Raw genomic sequence first — 17,679 nt, 5'->3', positions numbered from 1 at the left:
AGGCTTTTTTTTAGGAAGCGCTGTTTCACCTCCCAGGCATGTCATTGTTTGGGAAGGGCCTTTGGAGGTGTGGCTGGATGCTGGACTCAGATTTGCGTGTGGCTCAGTGGGGGACAGCTGTCAGTGGACTCGGTGTGGGTTGAGGGGGGCTGCTGCCCCTAGGAGAGGGGTCATGTCTGAATAGGGAGCTGAGGTCCTCATGGAGGGTGAGGGCAGGGATGGGGTCTCCACTGTGCCCTCGACACTCAGCCCCCACCTCTCTGATTCTCTGCGCACAGGGCTCCTCCCCAGCAGGCCTGGGGTTTCTAAGCGGAGGCTGCTGTCCGAGCCTAGGGCACCCGAGAGCCCTTCTCTCTTCCTCCTTCTCCGGTCTGATCAGATCCATGCTCCGATAACTTTTTATGTGTTTGTTTTCAATTGTTTTTAGTAGACATTGTTTTTAGAGCATTTTCAGGTTTACAGAAAAATTGCACACAAAGTACCCGGAAATTCTAGTGTCTACCTTCCTCTCCCCACCCGCTTCCCTACTGTTAACAGCCTTCACTAGCTGGTCTCTTTGTTACAATTGATGGGCCGAAACTGAGACATTGTTACTGACTGAAGTCTACCGTTGACCTTAGGATTCACTCTTGATGTTGGATGTTCTGTGAGTTTAGAGGAAAGTATAAGAACATGTATCCACTATCATGGGCTCATGCGGGGGCTCATGCGGGGGCTCATGCGGGGGCTCATGCGGAGTAGTTTCATGGCCCTAATCCCCTGTGTTCCTCTTGCTCACCCCACTCAGGCCCCAGCAACCACTGATCTCTCTGCTTTTGCCATCGTCTAGCCTTTTCCAGAAGGTCGCATTGTTGGAATCCCATAGGGTCTTGCCTTTTCTCATGGGTTTCTTTCGCTTAGTAAGATCCAATTAAGGCTCCTCCATGTCTTTCCATGGCTCGATAGCACATTTCTTTTTAGTATTGATAATACTTCCTTGTGTGGGTGGGTCACCATTCATCCGTCCACCTGCCGAAGGCCCACTTTGCTCCTTCCAGGTTCTGCCAATTCCGAGTAAAGCTGCTACAGACAGCTGTGTGCAGGCATTTGGGTGGACATGAATTTTCGACTCCTTTGGAGACACACTAAGGAGCACCCCTGCTAGATCGTATGGAAGAGTGCGTTTAGTTTTGCAAGGAAACGCCCAGCTGGCTTCCAGAGGTGCTGCCCTGTCCTGCATTCCCACCGGTGCTGAGAGAGCGTTCCTGCTGCTCTTTATTCATACCAGCATTTCATGGTGTCAGCGTTTTGGATGTTGGCTGTAGTGACAGGCGTGCAGGAATGTACTTCTTTTATCTTCGCATGCGTTTTCATTGGCCAACATCTGACACCCCCACCTGCCCCCCGCCATGTGCTGGTGCCAGGGAAGCCTCAGAAGTGATGGGAGCTCGCCCAGAGGAGGCGGAGCCCCCCGTGGGCAGATAAGGAGTGCGGCCAGGCAGGAGCCACCCTGTGAGGCCGGCTTATATGCTGAGCCTCCCATGCCAGGCTGGGGAGCTGGGGGTCCTTTCAGACAGCAGTGGGAGACCCTGGGCTGGAGGGAAAGGACGAGGTGAGCTTGGAGGTGACTTCAGACTGCAGACCAAAAGGGGAGGAGGTCGAAGAGAGGCCGCGTGTGCACTCACTCATTCACACACTCATTTATTTATTGTACCTCTATTGTCTGGGAACCTACTAAGTGTCCTTCCAGGAGTTGGTGACACAGCACTGCACGAAACTCTACATCAATAAAGTCGTTGCCTTCGTGGTCATGTCCCCCAAGTGAGACAAAGGCACTCAAGTAAACGAGCGAGATACATCAGATGCTCTTGGGAGATGTGTGCGGGGAAGAGTTGCAGGAGGTGGGAGGGGCCAGCATGTGCAAAGGCCTGGTGGTGGCACACGTAAGCCTTTGGCCCTCAGAGCCCCCTCATCACCTGAGTGAAGGCCACCTCATTCCTTGCCACCCCGTTTTCACGGAAGGGCTCCCCTGAGGATAGGAACTGTGGGTGGGAATGGGGTTGAGAAAGTTTCTGGAGGGAGGGTGCGGTTCCCTCCCCAGGAGTCCCCACACCTGCTCCGTGCCTGTGTCAGGGAGACCATCACCCCCAAAAGCATCGTTGGATCCTTGTAACCCCTTCTCTCATCTCTCCCTCCGCCTCTCCCCATGCCCAATCAAGCAACCAATGACCTGGTTAGCTTGCATTTTCTGGAGTTTTCTATAAATGGAAGCATGTAGCTTGTCCTCTTCTCTGTCTGGTTTCTTTCTCCCAGCGTAACTATTTTGGGACTCATCTGTGCCTTTGCATGCCTCAACCCTGCATTCCTTCTGACCTCCATGGTATGGACGGGCCGCAATTCGTTTACGCGTTCATCTGCTGATGGGCATTTGGGCTGTTTCCAGTTTTTGACGATTAAAAAAAAAGCTGCCATTTACATTCATGTGAAAGTCTTTGTGAGGACAAACATTTCCTTTTCTCGTGGGGAAATGCCTGGACGTAACGCCCACGTCACATGGCAGGTGTATGTTTCACTTTGTGAGAAAACAGATACCGCCGAGTGTATGGGTCAACGTTTCCACGGGTGATGTGAGGCCCCTCTCCATTCTGCCCGGCGTTTGTTATGTTTAAAGGGCTTTACAGTTTTAGCCATTCTCATGGAGTGGTATCCTGTGATGTTATCTTGCATTCCCACAGTGACAGAGCTGTGCCTCTAGTCACGGGCCTCAGCGCCATTCATCTGCCTTGTTTCGTGAGCTGCCCGTTCTGATCTTTGGCCCATTTTTAAAAGCTGGGTTATCTGCTTTCTTATTATTGAGTTGTGAGGGTTCTTTCTGTTTTCTGGATCAGCCCTTTATGAAATATGTGTTTTGCTAAGGTTTTCTCCCAGCTGATGTCTTAGGTTTTCCTTCTCTTCACAGTGAAATATAATGAAATTTGAAGAGCAAGTTTTAAACACTTTTGATGAATTTCAATCAGCCAGTCTTGTTGCGGCGGGGGATTGGGTTTGGTATTATGTCTGGGAAATCTTTGCCGATCCACATTCATTAAGATTTTCCCTTTGTTTTTATAGTTATTTAGGTCTACACTCCATTTTGAGTTAATTTTGTATTCAAATAACCCTCTTCTTCCTCCTCTTTCTTCCTTCTTGTAGGTGGATATCCACCTATTTTAGCATGATTTATTGGGAGAGCTATTATTTCTGCATATGTATGGGTCTATTTTATTTTCTCAATCTATTTGAAGATCTTTACACCAATAGTACCGTTTTGGTACTCTAGACTGATCCTAATTCTCAGAATGTTAGCCCGATTTCATGCATTTTCGGGGTTGTTTTGGTTAGTGTGGGTCCTTTGCATTTATAGAACAGCCTTGTAAATTTCTGCATAAAAGAACCTGCTGGGATTTTGGCTGGGACTGCATTAGATCCACGGGGTAAACTTAAGGAGACCTGGTGTCTTAACAGTGTTGAACCAGCCTCTGGTCCATGGAGACCACTCATCCCTCTCTTCATCCAGGTCTTTAACTTCTCAGCACCGTTTCGTATTTTCAAGATGTAGCTCTTCCACACCCTTTGTCTCATTTTTCCCTATTTCTTGATACTACTAGGAAGCGGTGTTTTTTAAATGTCGGTGTCTGATCACTCATTGCTATTTTGCAGAAGTATAACTGACTTTATAGGGCGACCTTGTGCCCTGAAACCTTGATAAACTCCCTTGTTAGTTCTTGTAGCTTTTCCTGTGGATTCCACTGGACTAGATGATCCAGTTGTCTGTGAAGAAAGCAGTTTTCCTTTCTCCTCTACAGTTTGTGTAACTTTTCTTGCCAAATTGCTCCGGCAAGAACCTCCGATACAATGGGAAAAGGAAGGGGTGAGCAGACATCACTGTCTTATCCCTGCCTTTAGCAAGAAAACTTTGTCTTTCACCATTTGATGGCGGGCGTTAGGTTGAGGGAGTTCCCTCTATTCCTGGTTTGCTAAGAAATTTTCTCTCTCTCTCTCTCTTTAAAATCAGGAATGGATGTGGAATTTTGTCCAGTGTTTCCTCTGCACCTATTGGGATGGCCCTACAACTTTCCTTTTTTAGTTTGTTAAAATGGTGAATTACTCTGATTGATTTTCGAACGTTATACAAACCCGACCTTCCTGGGATAAACCACACTTGGTATGTAATCCATTTCATACATTGCTGATTTCCACCTGCTGAAATTTTGTTTTTGCATTGGTGTTGGTGAGGGATAGCTGTCTGTAGTTTTCTTGTATTGTCTTTGGTTTTAGTATCAGGAGAATGCCGGCATCTTAGAATGAGTTGGAAAATCTTCCCTCCTCTTCAATTCTTTTAAAGAACTTGTACGTAACTGCTATTGTTCCTTCCTTAAATGTTTGGTAGAATCCAATAGCAAAGCCAACTTTCCTTGTGGGAAAGGCTTTAACTGCACTTTCAATTCTTTAATCCGTGCCGGGCTCCTTGGGTCATCCACTTCTTCTTGAGTCAGATTTGATCTCAAGAAACGTGTCCACGTCCTCTAACCTATCAGATTGATAGGCGTGAAGTTGCTTATAATATTTCCTTGTTGTTCTTTTATCTTTTAACATCTGTTCAAACTGTAGTGATGTCACCTTCCCCATTCCTGATTTTGACACTTCCTGTTCTCTCTCTCGTTCCTAATTAAATTGTTTAGTTTTGTCAATTTTTATGGATGTTCTCAAAAAACCAAGTTTTGATTTGATCTTTGGAGAGTTTTTTCTATTTTTTTTTCTGTTTTCTATTTCATTGACTTTCATTTGATCTCTGTTATTTCCTTTCTGATGCTTACTTTGGGTTTCATTTGCATTTATTTTTCAACTTTCCTGGAGGTGGGAGCTGAGGTCATTGACTCGAGACCTTTCTTACTTTCTATGACAGTCATGTGGTGGTATAAATATGGCCCTCAGGACTGCTTTAATGGCATTCCATGAGTTCCCTTAAGCTGCATTTTCATTTTCATTCAGTTGACAACACTTCCTAATTGCCTTTTTTATTTTCCTTTGACTCATGAATTATGTAGTAGTGTGTTATTTAGATTCCAAACATTTGAGAATTTTCCAAGGATCTTTCTGTTATTAATTTCTAGCTTAATGCCACTATGGTCAAAGAATATAATTTATGTGACTTGAATCCTTCTCAACTAATTAAGTTCTGTTTTATGGCCCAGAGCGTAGTCTGCACTGGTAAATGATGTGTATTTGAGAGGAGCATTCTATAAATGTCAAGCAAGTCAAGTTGGTTGGTAGTATTGTTCAAGTCTCCTATGTCCTTGCTGATTTTGTGCTTGCTTGTCTGATTAATTGTCTAGAGAGGGTGTTGAAATCTTTGACCAAGACCAAGGATTTGTCCGTCTCCTTTCAGTTCTCTTGGTTGTGGCTTCATGTAACTCTGTCATTCCTTATAACCAGTTGGTGTGTTTGTTTGTTAAAATGAGTTTCTTCCAACTGAGGGCTGCTGGAGGGGATTGTGGAGGGGGGCTGGGGTAACTGGGGGGTGGGCATTAAGGAGGGCACGTGATGGAATGAGCACCGGGTATGATATGCAACTGATGCATCACTGACCTCCATCTCTGAAACTAATAACACACTAGATGCTAATTGATTGAATTAAAATAAAATGAAATAAAATAAAATGAGTTTCTTGTAGGTAGCACAGAGTGAGGTCTTGCTTTTTAAATCCATTCTGACCATCTCTGCCTCTTAGTTGGGCTGTGTAGGCCATTTATGTTTAATGTACTTCTTGGTGCATTGGTGTGGTCGGCTGTGAGTTAATCATCTTGTTATTTGCTTTCCATTTGTTTCACCCATTCTTTCTAGTCCTTTCCTCTTCTTCCGCCTTCTTTTGGATTCATCAAGTCTTATTTCTTCCCTTTTATTTCTTCCATTGGCTTTTGAGCTGGGACTATTTGTTTTATTTTAGTGGTTGCTTTAGGGGTTTAAGTTTACAGTGTTAACTTATCACAGTTGGTTTTGATTGATTTTCTCCTCCTCATGGGTCACGTTCTCCTATTTCTTTGCCTGTTCGATCATTTTTGATCAGATGCCAGACATGATGAATTTTTCCTTGGTGGGAGTGGGGTATTTTATATTTCTACCAACCTTCTAGAGCTTTGTTCCAAGGGGCAGTTAAGTTACCCGGGCACAATTTGGTCCTTTCCGGTCTTCTCTTTCTGATTTGTAAGGCAGGTCTGGAGCAAGGGCTCCATTATTTATCTAGGGTTAATTATTCCTGTTACTGAGACAAGACATTTCTGAGTTCCCAATGCCTCATGAATTATTCACTTTTCCAGTCCGTTTGCTGGGCACAGACCCTCTTCCCACCCCTGTGTGAGCAGGAGGCATTGGTCTCTCCAATCCTTTCCAGTGGCTCTCTTCTTAGCCTCGGACAGTTTCTGTCCAGACCTGTGCCCTGCACCTTGCTGAATGCTGGAGGACACTTCTGCATGTCTCCAGTGTTCTCTCCCTGGGCACTCCATAGGTCCTCCTTCCTGAACCGAGGGCTGGAAACTCTCTCAAGAAAGCAAGCTGGGCAATCGTAGGACCCAACCTGACTGCTCCCCATCTCCCTGGGAACACTGGTATTCACTGCCTAATGTCCACACTCTTGAAAAACATTTTTTTTTTCCTTTTTGGGTTGTTTCAGACAGGAGGATACATTTGGCTCCTGTTACTCCATCCTGGCTAGAACTGGATGTCTGCCTTTTGATGAACACTTCTTGATATATAGAAACTCAACATTTCCAAGTAATGAAATTTACGGAACTTTTCCTTGACTTCCCTGATGCTTCCATTGCTTGTGAGCTTAGAAAAATTTCCCCAGATCGACATGCACCTACATTTCTCACTAGTTCTAGTTTTAATAATTTTTTTCATACTGAACTCTCTCATTCTCCTGACATGTATTTTGGTATTTGGCATGGAGTGAAAATCTCATTGCCTTGTCTTCTTCACATGCACATCTGATTCTCTCAACCTCCTTCATTCAGGATCTTACCAGCCCACTTGCACCAGTCAGGGTGCTTTCTGAAGCTTACGCGTATGTGGTATCGTGCTAATGGATACTGTAGGATTGGAAGAAATTTTACAGCCGTCAAGAGCAGAGCATGTGGAGTTGTCATTCACCATCTACAGTTGAGTAGATGCTTCATGGCTGCGTGACCTTGGGACTTGGTGTAACCCGTCGGAGCTTTGGTTGGCTCCTCTGGAGAGAGCAAGTGACGAGAATATTTGCCTCTTTGGTCTACTACGAACATTGCATGAGGCAAAGCAAAAGCAGTTTTTTCGGACCCTGGTCTGCAAGGAGCTCTCAGCACATATCAACTGTAATACCTTCACTTGAGAAATCTGCTCTTAATTTTCAATTTTTTCTTAGCTCTCCCTGGCTATTTTTCCTCCTCTATGAATTTGAGATTCATCTTGCCAATGACCTCCGCACTCCCTGGCTCACCCTTCTTTCCCAAGTAAATCCTGTTCGAATTTTGGTTGAAAACCTGGCAAACCTATACATCGATTTGGGAAAGAACTGATTTTTTATAAACTTCCTACTCAAGAACAAATTGTGTTTTTCTCTCTCTGTCTCTTGTGTTTTTTTCAAAGTTCATTTTTATGTTTCTCATTAAACTTTGTCCTTCTCTTCCTACAGACCCTGGACATTCCTAAGAAGGTTATTGCTGAGTATTTTATGCTCTTTGTTTGGTTTGGTTGTGTTTGAGAACCGTGTTTTTGTTCTAGTTTATCTTCTTGCTGGTCGTTGCTACAAAATAATAAAAAATGTCTATTTAAAATATGTATTTTGCATCTGGCTACTTTCCTGAGTTTTCTCATTTATTCTGAAAGCTCTTCCGTTGACTCTCTCGGGGCTCTGAGGAATGTGGTAGTTCGGTTTCCTCCTTTCCAGAAGTTATACATCTTATCTCCATTTAACATCTCTCTCATTGTCTTCAGCTTCCAGCCCAGGGTTGAAGACTAATGGTAAAAGCAGGCATCCTCGTTTGGGTCCTGTCTTGGACTGAAATGCCTTCGTGTTCCACCACCAAACGTAGATAAAGGAAGTGCTTATTTATAATTTCTATAGTTTCTCGAGCCTTTGTTTTGTTCTCAGAAATAAAGATTGAGTTTTGGCAAGTGCCCTGCCCCCGATGTTTAACAATTATGAACTATTTCAGATGCACCAGAAGGTATAAGTAAACATAGGAAGAACCTGCGTTTCCCCGCCCACCGCTTGGCTGAGAAATAGAGCATGAAGTGCCTTGTCTCAGAGCTCTGGGTCGCCCCTTCACAATAAGATCCCCTTCTCCTGCTGGAGGGGACTCTTCATCTGCCACGTGTGCTCCCCACAGCGAGGCACGGATAATTTGTCTTCATATTTTTAAACATGCTGTGTAAGCAAGTTTTTCCTTCTGCAGCTTACTTCCAAAGCTTGGCCAGGGCTTGCGTCGAGCAGTAGGTCCTGTCCATCTGCGCCTCTGCCAGGATTTACCTGGCTGCTGTACCCCGGGGAAAGGCTTGAACTCTCTGGGATTGCCCCCAGCGACCTGCGCCAGCAGAGGGACTGGCATGCCTCAAGGAGCGGAGCGGTGGGGCAAGCCGCCCCTGTGCGCCTTCTCCTGAGCGCCGGAGCCCACCGCCCCACCCCGAGCCCCGCGGGAGGCCTGCGACAAGTCTCAGAGCATCGACCTCTGCCTCCATGACCATGTTTCCACCATCACGCCACCGACACACGGGTGGCAAAGTGTCCTCTGTCGCTTGGGGCTTTGGAAGTGGCATGTGATCAAGGCTGATGCATTGTCTTTAATTGTCGTGCCCTTTCCTTCTTTTTTAATTTTCTTTTTGGGGGGTGTGGGGCTTTCAGGTCAGGGATGGTTTTGAAGAGTCTGAGCCAGATGTCTTGAAGGGGGGTCCCACAGCCAGATTTGTTGGGCGGTTTCTTCACGAATCGAATCGGGTTGAACTTTGGGCTATCTCCGAGGTGGTGGGTCTGCAGCGTGACCCCTTGCTGGGGGCTCCTGCCTGGCTAGCGTGCTGTCAGCCGCTTCTCCGTTTTCAAGGTGCTTTGAGCTTTACAAGTAATCGGCAGGGGTGCTCCGTTCACTGCCTGGAGAGGGGACTGGGAGCGCCGTTCAGGGCCGCACCATCATTTCCCCGCCTGTCCTGACCCTCGCCTCCCACCTCCCTTGGCTACGGCACCTGGGGCTGCAAAGGGGAGCCTTTCCAGCCCCATCCTCTCTCATCTGCACGCACAGCCGGCGTGCTCCCCGAAGCATGAGCCCCTCCTTCCCCAACCCACCTCTGTCCTTTGCCCCCCTCGTGTGTGTGGACTGGTGCTTCGTGGCTGTGTAAACGTGGTCTCCCGCTTCCCATACATTCACTGACCGTCCGGGCTCTTCTCTGTGAACTCCGTACCCCCTTTGCCCATTTTTCTCAACGGCTTGCCTTTCCCCTGATGGTGCCCCGAAGTTCCTTCTGTACACCCGACTGGCCAGCCCTGGCCTGCATCAGGGATGTGCTACAGATACCCACTCCAAACACTGGGCTTGCGGTCCACTGGGCTCATGGCATCTTTTGGTGCAGATGTGGGAAGAGACAGACAGAGTCCCTTGTCTGGAGCCCACGCGAGGCGGCTGAGCCCCCCCGCCCGCCCCTCTCCCTGTGCGGCCTCACCCTTTGTTCCCTGGGGCCCCTTCCTGCCGGCTCCTTGGCACTGCCTGAGTCCAGAGCCCCTGCACGAAGCCGAGGAGGACTTCAGAGCTCGCTTTCTTAGACCTTGTTTTCTAACCTGGAGAGATTCATGTTCTTAAAACATGCTTTACGCCCGTGGCATTTGTCAAAGTCTTGTCCTAGGCTTTGGAGCTTTCACACCTGGTTGAAGATACCACCCTGTTCCCACAGATTTCCGATGCTCTCCGCGGCCACTTCCTGAAGCTGGGAAGTTTCCCTTCTCAGGCTCAGTTCTTCAAACAGGAGCCGACTTTGGGACAATCGTGCGGAGGTAGTGCGTGGCGTCCCCTTATTTATTCTTAGAGTTGGTCCGTCCGCCCCTCAGCCCCCGCCGCCCGCCTGCCCCAGCACAGCCGGCGTGCCCATGGCCCTGCTCTCGGGGCTGTCCTCAGTGTCCGTGTCCACGCCCGTGTCACCCGGGAGCCGGCGTCTCCCCTCACACGGTCTGTGTTGTCCTCTCCTTCCCCGCGCATGTTAGGATCAGCGTGAATTTACACGCGCCCCTGTGGGAACGTGGTTGAGTTGCCCTGAATGCATAGATTAATTTAGGGAAAATGAACAGTTTTAAGACAGTACTGCTTTCTCTTAGGGAACATAAAACTGTCTCCAGGTATTGGTGCTTTTTAGATGGTTTCAATAAAGCGATTCTCTCATGCCTGGCCGTCCTGCACATGTTGGGCTGGATTTATCCTTATTATCGTACGTTTTTACATTTCTGTTGTAAATGGTATTTTTTTAAAATATTGTCCTCTAATTCTCAGCACTTCTATCCTACGCTCTCACGTACCTGCATGAAGTCTTGATTTTGAATAATTCAGAATATTGCAGATTTTCTTGCTCATTTTCTTTTCTTTCTTTCTTTCTTTCTTTTTTTTTTTTGTAGATAATCATTTGGTTGGGAATAGTGCCAATTTTTTAAGGCACAAGTAGGTAAGACAAAATACTTTTTTGCCCTTCTGTCTTTTTTTTCTTTTTTTAAGATTGTATTCGTTTATTTGCTATAGAGAGAGAGCATGAGAGGAAAGAGAGGGGCAGAGGGAGAATCTCAAACAGACCCAGCGCTGAGCCTGGAGCCTGGAGCCTGACACGGGGTTCGATCCCACGACCTGAGATCGTGACCCGAGACCACGAGTCAGACGCATCGGTCACTTGCTGCTCTAGAACCACCTAGAAGCACCTACGACTCCAGAACCCGGGGAGAGTGGATGACATCATCCAAAATAATTCCTTGCACTTCCAGCGGCTCAGCCTCTCGGGAACGAGACCCATCTGTTCCCGTCTCGCTCTTCCCCTCGAGTCAAGGCAGTGACGTCCTATTCCCCATGGAAACTGGCCAGCGGACACGGTTTTCAAGAACACCGTCACGAAGCGGTTTCTGACCTCTCCCCCGACCCAAACCCCGGGGCTCTTGCCCAGCCTCCTGGTGTCCACTGCAAGGTGCCAGGCGGGGCCCCAGGTGTGTTCGCGTTTCTAAACAGATGCTGATTACCTGCCACAGGGTGGGACTGGCCACAGAGGGCTGGCCTCGGGCTCCACGTGCTGGTCGCAGGCCGAGGCTGAGCCGCTCCTGGAAAGCTTCATGTGTGCTCCCTGTTTGCAGGAATGGCCTTCCACCAATGCCCGTCTCCCCCGCCGGACTGTCCGGTTCAAATCTGCTCCCATCCCTCCGGCCCTCCCGGCTGGTCAGCCATGCAGATGTGCTCTCCAAGCTCCCTCTGAGACCCCGGGCTTGTTCGTGTTCCCTGCGGCTGGCAGGTACCTCAGGAGCTCACCCCTGCAGTGGGTGGGGGGGTGCTGGCCCTCCTGACCCCATGCTGACAGGCACCCCAGGGCAGCCTCTCAGAACAAGACGGCAGGAGCAGGGGATGGAGAGGTGGGCTCCGTGGGTCCCACCCGATGCTCCCCTTGCATGCCCACGGCCAAGCTGGTCGGCTGTTAGAGTGTCTGTGTACAGGGGTGGTGTGTGGGGCTGGGCTGCACGTACTGGGGGGCACGTGTGTGCTGGCAAACTGGTGAGCCCCACGCAGGGTGTGCATTCATGTGGGGTGCGGATATGTGTGCTGGGCCGGGCTCACGCGTGTGCATGTGCTATCTGGGGGCTCGCGCTTGTTGCTGGGGTCCCCCCCCCACAGCAGACCGGGGGCACGCTCCCTCCTTCCCTGCAGTCCGTGGAGCCTTCCCGGAGGGGCGGCTCCAACTCTGGAAGCCTCGTCCGTGAATAGTCCGCTGTGCGAGGCTCTCTGTCTCCATCCAAGTTTTGTGATTTATATTTTCCATAATTCTGTTTGGTCAGGATTTTCACATTTATTACACAGCTGTGCACTGTGCTCTCTTACAATATAGACAGAGCGGTCTGTGTCTGCCGAGTCTGCCTCTTGACACGTGCTTTCCTGCTCCTTTCCTCTGGAGGCGAGAGGCCCCTCAGGCTGTGTGCGCCCCCTTGTTCTGGACCCTGCTTCTGCCCCCACATTTCCGGGGGACTCCTGTAAGCGCTCCTAGTGTGTTCCCGCTCCCCTCCCCTCAGACCCCTCCGAAGGCAAAGCTCTTCTGCCCCAAACTGGCTGCAGAGTGCACTCAGGCGCTGAGGGACCACTCTCGGGGGCAAAGACCTTGGCTGAGGTGCAGATCTGAGGGTCAGAGGGCCTTGCGGGTCGGGGGGCAGGCAGACGTGGAAGCCGCTGGCAGAGCCGGGCAGGGCGTCCCAGTCCCCTGGAGCCATGTGCCCTGACCCCCAAAGGGAGCCCCCAGTGTCCCTTGGGCCCCCAACCTGAGCTTCTATCCTCCCTAGCCCACGCGCTCAGCCTCTCCTCCAGTCCGTGCCCCACAGAGCCCCCGTCTGAGAGCCGGCACACACTTGGGAAGGGAGTCCGTCAGCTTTATTCACAGACCCCGGGATGTGGGGGGAGCCGGGACAGAGACGTTTGGTGGGGGAGCCTCCACCCCCAGGCTTGGGGGTCGGACACTGCCCCACGGGCTGCGCGGGCCAAGGGCCGCTGCCTCTGGGACCTTCTCTGGCTGTTTCACTTCCAGCGCCCGCCGACTTTGCCCTTGGCCGGGGCCCCGGCCTTCTTGCTACTGCAAATGGAAGCAAGTGGGTCGTCAGTGGCTGGGTGTCTGGGCCCCCAGCCCAGCCCCTCCTTGGCCCCCCGCACACCCCCAGTCCTGACAGCTCAGCCCACTCAGGCCACTATCGGGGCAAAATCTGGCTTCAAAGCCACAGGCACACGCTCCAAGCTCCAGTCACTCACCTGTACCTGGCCCCGCTGGGCCGGGGCGCCTTGTGCTGGGACAGTTAGTGTGGTTAGGGGAGGGACCAGAGGGCGCAGGACACGCTCCAACCCCTGCCAGGAGCGTGGGCTCCAGCGGCCCCACCTCGGGTGGACCCCAGGCCTGCCAGGGAAGCTGTCTCTACAGGTGGCTCTCATCGCCCCAGTGACTGTGGCCTGGAGAAAGCAGCCCAGGTCACAGCCTCCTGGGGCAGGAGAGGCTCTGGACAGTCAAGTGGCCCAGGGCCCTGACTCCTGGCCACCAGGCAGGGCCTGGCAGACTCAGGGCCTGGGAGGCGCCTCCGCCCCAGCCCTTCAGTCCCCTGTTAGAGCTGGACCATGGAGTGGGGAGGAGGTCAGCACCCTGCAGGGTGGCCGTCCTTAGGAGCCTGGTCCTGTCTGTCTGAGGCCCTCTGTACACCAGGGAGCCAGGAGGCACCTGGGCGCTGGGTCAGGGTCCCGCGGGTGGGGAATAGGGTGTGTGGGCTCCAGAACCGACCCTGTGGAATGACTTCTGGCTGGTGGAGGCCATGCAGTTCCCAAGGCTGGCTTCGGGAGAAGCCCTGGCACCCGTGGCCGTGCCCGTGGCCCGAGTCCTGCAGGGGTCAGCCTGAGAACACTTCCACACATGCACACACGCATGCACACGCATGCACACGTGCTGGCACACATGTGCACACACCCGGAAGGGCTCTCACAGGGCCCATGTCCACTGCACACAACAGAGCCCAGGGAGGAGGGGGTCACCTTCACCCGTCCCCCCGGCTGGAGAAGTACAGCTCCGGGAGCAGGAAGTGGGCAGGGGCAGGGGAGGAGGGAGGGGAAACCCCAGTCCAAGCAGTCCTGGGGACACTGCCCTGTGTGGGGTGGGAACCGGCCCTGTGACCAGGCTGGGAGGCAGCATCCCCGAGTGGGTGAGGCGGGAGCACAGGCCCTTGGTCACAAGCAAGGTGCGGGCCTCTGTAGGCCCCTCCCAGCCGCTGTGCTGTCATGGAGCCCGCAGACCCCGGGGTGACCTTAGAGACAGAGGTTTCACGTCCCGAGGAGCCAGAGGCTCCCCCAGGGCTGCAGGGAGACCCGTGACAGAGCCCAGCCTCCTGACGGCCCAGACCAGCTCACCGCTGAGGGGACATCTGGGAACCCTGTCTGGCTTTGCCAGGCCACGGGGGAGCTGGCCTGGGGTCGCCCACGTCCTCAAGGTCGGCCTCCTCCTAGGCTCTGGGGGTGAGGAGGGGGCAGATGGAGGCTGCCGGTCCAGGGCCGTGGGGCCCGGACCCGCGGCCTCCCTCAGCCGCTGGTTAGTCTTGTTACTGCTCTGTGGAGGGCCGGCTGCCCCTGGGACTGGCCGAGATCGTGGGGCCCAGGGGCAGGCAGCGGCGGCCAGCCCCAAGGGGCCATGTGCCCGACACAGAACCCCTGAGGGCTACTCACTGCTTCTGGGCCTGATCGATGCGGCTCCTGAGGTTGATGATCTGCGGACAACACGGCGACTTACCTGGCGGGTCGGGGCAGGGCCAGGCCGGCTGTGGTTGGCGTGCCCTCCTTCAGCGGAGCCCGGCCGCCTCGCCTGGGCCACTCGCTCCTTTACTGTGTCCTGGCTCCTCTGGGTGGGAGACTCCAGCCCTCGGCCCTGGGGACGCTTGCCTCTGACTTACTTTGGGTGGCCCACGCCGGAGCCCTGGGCCAAGACACTCAGCAGCCCTGGAGCCGGCCACTTACCTGCAGCGGGTGGGGCGCGGGCGGGGGCTGGGCTGGCAGGGCCCTGGGGCTGGCGGCTGCGAGAGACCAGCCCTGTGGCCCCCTGGCTCCACCGCCCAACGGCTCCCTCCTCCCCACGGCCTGGCAGAGAGGCTCGGGGGAAGGCAAGGCCCTTCTCCACCTGTCAGCGAGGGCCGCAGTTTCAGGGGAGGAGTGGGGGCAGGAGGCCGGCCCCCGTAGTCTCCGTGCCCGCCGCCACCATCCGCAACGAACTGGCTTTGCCATGCGGGAGGCTCACTGCGCAGTGCACACCACGAGCCTGGTCCAAGGTGGGCTCTGGCTACTTACAACTTGGCCAGCATCTCCACTCTGGCCCGCATGTTCACGATCTAGAAAGACCGAGATTGTTAACGGGCTGGGCGGCGGGCTGAGGCTCCAGGGCCTTGCTGTGTTCTGGGCTAACCTAGGCCTGGGCCCTCGTGGCCCTTCCAGCCCCCCCGGGGACCCTCCATGGGTCGCGTACACGTGTGTCAGGAGGCAGTGCGTCCCTGACTCCACCCCGTGGACCCTCATCTGCCCGCCAGCCCTCCCAGGGAACCATGGGGAGAGGGCAGTGCTGAGGCCAGCACGACGGTCCTCCCCCTGGTAGAGGTGAGCAAACCACAGGAGAAGACCCACTGCCCTAGGGCATGGCTCCTGTGACAGGAGTCACCAGTCACTGCGCACCCTCTATCTTGGTGGCCTTGGTAAGGATGGCCACAGGAGACGCCTCTCGGGTATGAACTGTCTTCCCCCAGGGACCCAAGAGGACACTAAGGGGCAGGGGCAGGGGCTGTGCCTGTGATGGGGAAGCTGGAGGTGTCTGCGTTTGCTCTGAGCAGGTTGGTTCCCAGGACATCTCCTGCTCCCCAGGCCCCGCAGGGCCTCCAAGGGGACGCTTTCTGAACAGGACTGCCGTTCTGAGCTGTGTGCCCCTCCCAGGAAACTCTAGGCAGCCACCCCTGAGATGATCCAGCCCCAGACCCTTTTCCAAGCTGCCGGACGGGGGCCTGAGGAGGTGACCGCTCAGGGACCGAGGCTGGGTCCCCCAGGGGCTCTAGGAAGCCGATGTCTCCGCGGGCACGGCTGGGATCTCACTTTACAGAGAAGCCGCATCCAAGAAACCTACTGGCACAGCCGGCGGGGGCTTTCTGCAAGCCCCTGGCCATTCAGAAACTGGACCGCGAGGCTGCTCGGCCTCTGCTCTCTCCAGCGGCCCTCAGAGCAGGGCCAGTTGCTCGGGGGCACGGAGGCGGGCTCAGAGGGCGCCCCCGACCCGGTCCCTGGCTTCTCAGGCGGAGGCGGTGGGGACTTGTGGGGGCGGCCGAGCTGCGAGGTGTCCGCACTCACGTCATACTTCTGGCGCTTCAGCTTCTCCCCAAACTCGAACTTGTCGGTCTCCAGTTGGTAGAGGGTGTCCCAGAGCTCCTTGGCCTTGTCCCTGCGAGGGGCGAAGGTGCGTCTGGGCCGGGCAGGCAGGGAAAGCGGGGCCCAGCCACCCCCACCCCTCGCTGCGGAGAACCAGGACGGCCTCCGGGACCCCCCCCCCCCCCCCCCCGGCTGGGTCTACCTCAGCTTGTCCTCGCTGAGGTGGTCGATGTTGAGCGGCTTACGCCTCTCGGCCAGCACCTTCTTCTTCATCTCCCGCGCTGTCTGCTTCTTGCCTCTCTTCTGGTCGGCCTGTGGGGCACGGCAGAGGGGCCCGGCCTCAGGAGGGCCCCCTCCACCCACCGCACACGGCTGGGCGGTGGGCGCGGCGGGGGCGGGGCTCACCTTGGCCAGGTAACTGCTGTAGTTGGCGCCCATGGAGGACAGGGCCTTCTTCTTCTTCAGGTCGTCCTCCGCCCTCCGCTTGGCGTCCTCCTCCTCCCTGCGAGCTTTCTCCTCCTGCGGGGACCCCAGCCCGCGGGCCTCAGTGCCCGGCGGGGCCTCTCTGGCGCCGCCCCCTGCCCCCCACCACGGGGCAGGCATCGAGGACCCACCCTGGGACCGGCACTGTCCGCAGGTTCTGCAGGACGTGGGGAACTTAGCCGGGCCCCCCCGGGTCCCAGGCTCGTGTCAGGGGGACGCTCGGGAGGACAGGGAACCTGTCGGGCCAGGGGTGCGGGCCGGGCCTCACCGCCAGCCTGTTCTGACGCTCCCGCTCCTTCTCGGCGCGGATCCTCTGCTGCTCCGCTCGCTCTGCGCGGCGCTTCTCCTATGGCCAGACGAGCAGGTGGGCCCGGCCCTACCGGCCAGTGTCCGGGCGGCCCCGCCGCCACCTGCCGCCACCCCCCCCACCCCAGGACTCACAATTCTCTCCTTGAGGGCGATCAGCTCCTCCTCCTCCTTCTTCCGCGCCTCAAAGTGGCTGTCGATGAGAGCCTGCAGCTCCATGAGGTCCTTGTTCTGACGCTTCTTCTGGATGTCCTGTGGGTGGAAGGGGCCCCTTCTCTCACACCCCACCCTGCCTGGGCCACCGTGCGGCAGGCGGTCCCTTCCTGGGCCCCGGTGGGGACGCCCTCCCTCCTCTGGCCACCATGAAAGCTGAGGGTGACAAGGAACCCTTTGCCCTTGCCACATCCCCATGGCCACTGCGCTCCTGAGGGCCAGAGGCTGCCGGATCCCTTAGCTCCAGGGTAGGAATGGTACCCTCCCCGCGGGTGAGTCCAGGCCCTGCAGAGCTCTGAGGTCATCAGCACCCTGGGAAGGACTGGCTCTGACTTGGCTCTGTTGTCATCCCCAGAGATGCTCTGCATAGGCCAGACAGAAGGAAACTGGTGAATGAGGTAGTTTGTTGGGTGATGGATGGATGGATGGGTGGGTGGATGGATGGGTGGGTGGGTGGATGGACGGATGGATGGATGGATGATGGATGGATGGATGGATGATGGATGGATGGATGGACGGATGGATGTGTGGATGGATGGATGGA

At 54.2% G+C, this 17,679-nt stretch overlaps 1 protein-coding gene across 9 annotated transcripts in view; it reads right to left on the bottom strand.

The window, feature by feature from the left end:
• Positions 1-12,616: 12,616 nt before the first annotated feature.
• Positions 12,617-17,679, bottom strand: part of LOC111149633 (troponin T3, fast skeletal type) — a 14,254-nt gene continuing 9,191 nt past the window's right edge. For 8 of the 9 annotated variants that reach the window (XM_022506810.1, XM_022506816.1, XM_022506811.1 and 5 more), the window contains 7 exons: positions 17,058-17,174; positions 16,885-16,962; positions 16,539-16,652; positions 16,336-16,445; positions 16,116-16,206; positions 14,460-14,500; positions 12,617-12,837 (listed from right to left, as the gene is read on the bottom strand). In XM_022506810.1, coding sequence (XP_022362518.1) covers positions 12,783-12,837; positions 14,460-14,500; positions 16,116-16,206; positions 16,336-16,445; positions 16,539-16,652; positions 16,885-16,962; positions 17,058-17,174 — 606 coding nt within the window. In that variant the 3' untranslated portion in view covers positions 12,617-12,782. Of the gene's footprint in view, positions 12,838-14,459; positions 14,501-15,074; positions 15,116-16,115; positions 16,207-16,335; positions 16,446-16,538; positions 16,653-16,884; positions 16,963-17,057; positions 17,175-17,679 lie in introns of all 9 variants that reach the window. The other variant, XM_022506813.1, reaches the window with a different exon arrangement.

Source organism: Enhydra lutris, unplaced genomic scaffold (genome assembly GCF_002288905.1).
Source record: "Enhydra lutris kenyoni isolate GAN:26980312 unplaced genomic scaffold, ASM228890v2 scaffoldscaffold22, whole genome shotgun sequence".
NCBI lineage: Eukaryota > Metazoa > Chordata > Mammalia > Carnivora > Mustelidae > Enhydra > Enhydra lutris.
Note: the sequence above shows the minus strand (reverse complement) of the source record. Positions and strands in the feature narration are given on the sequence as shown.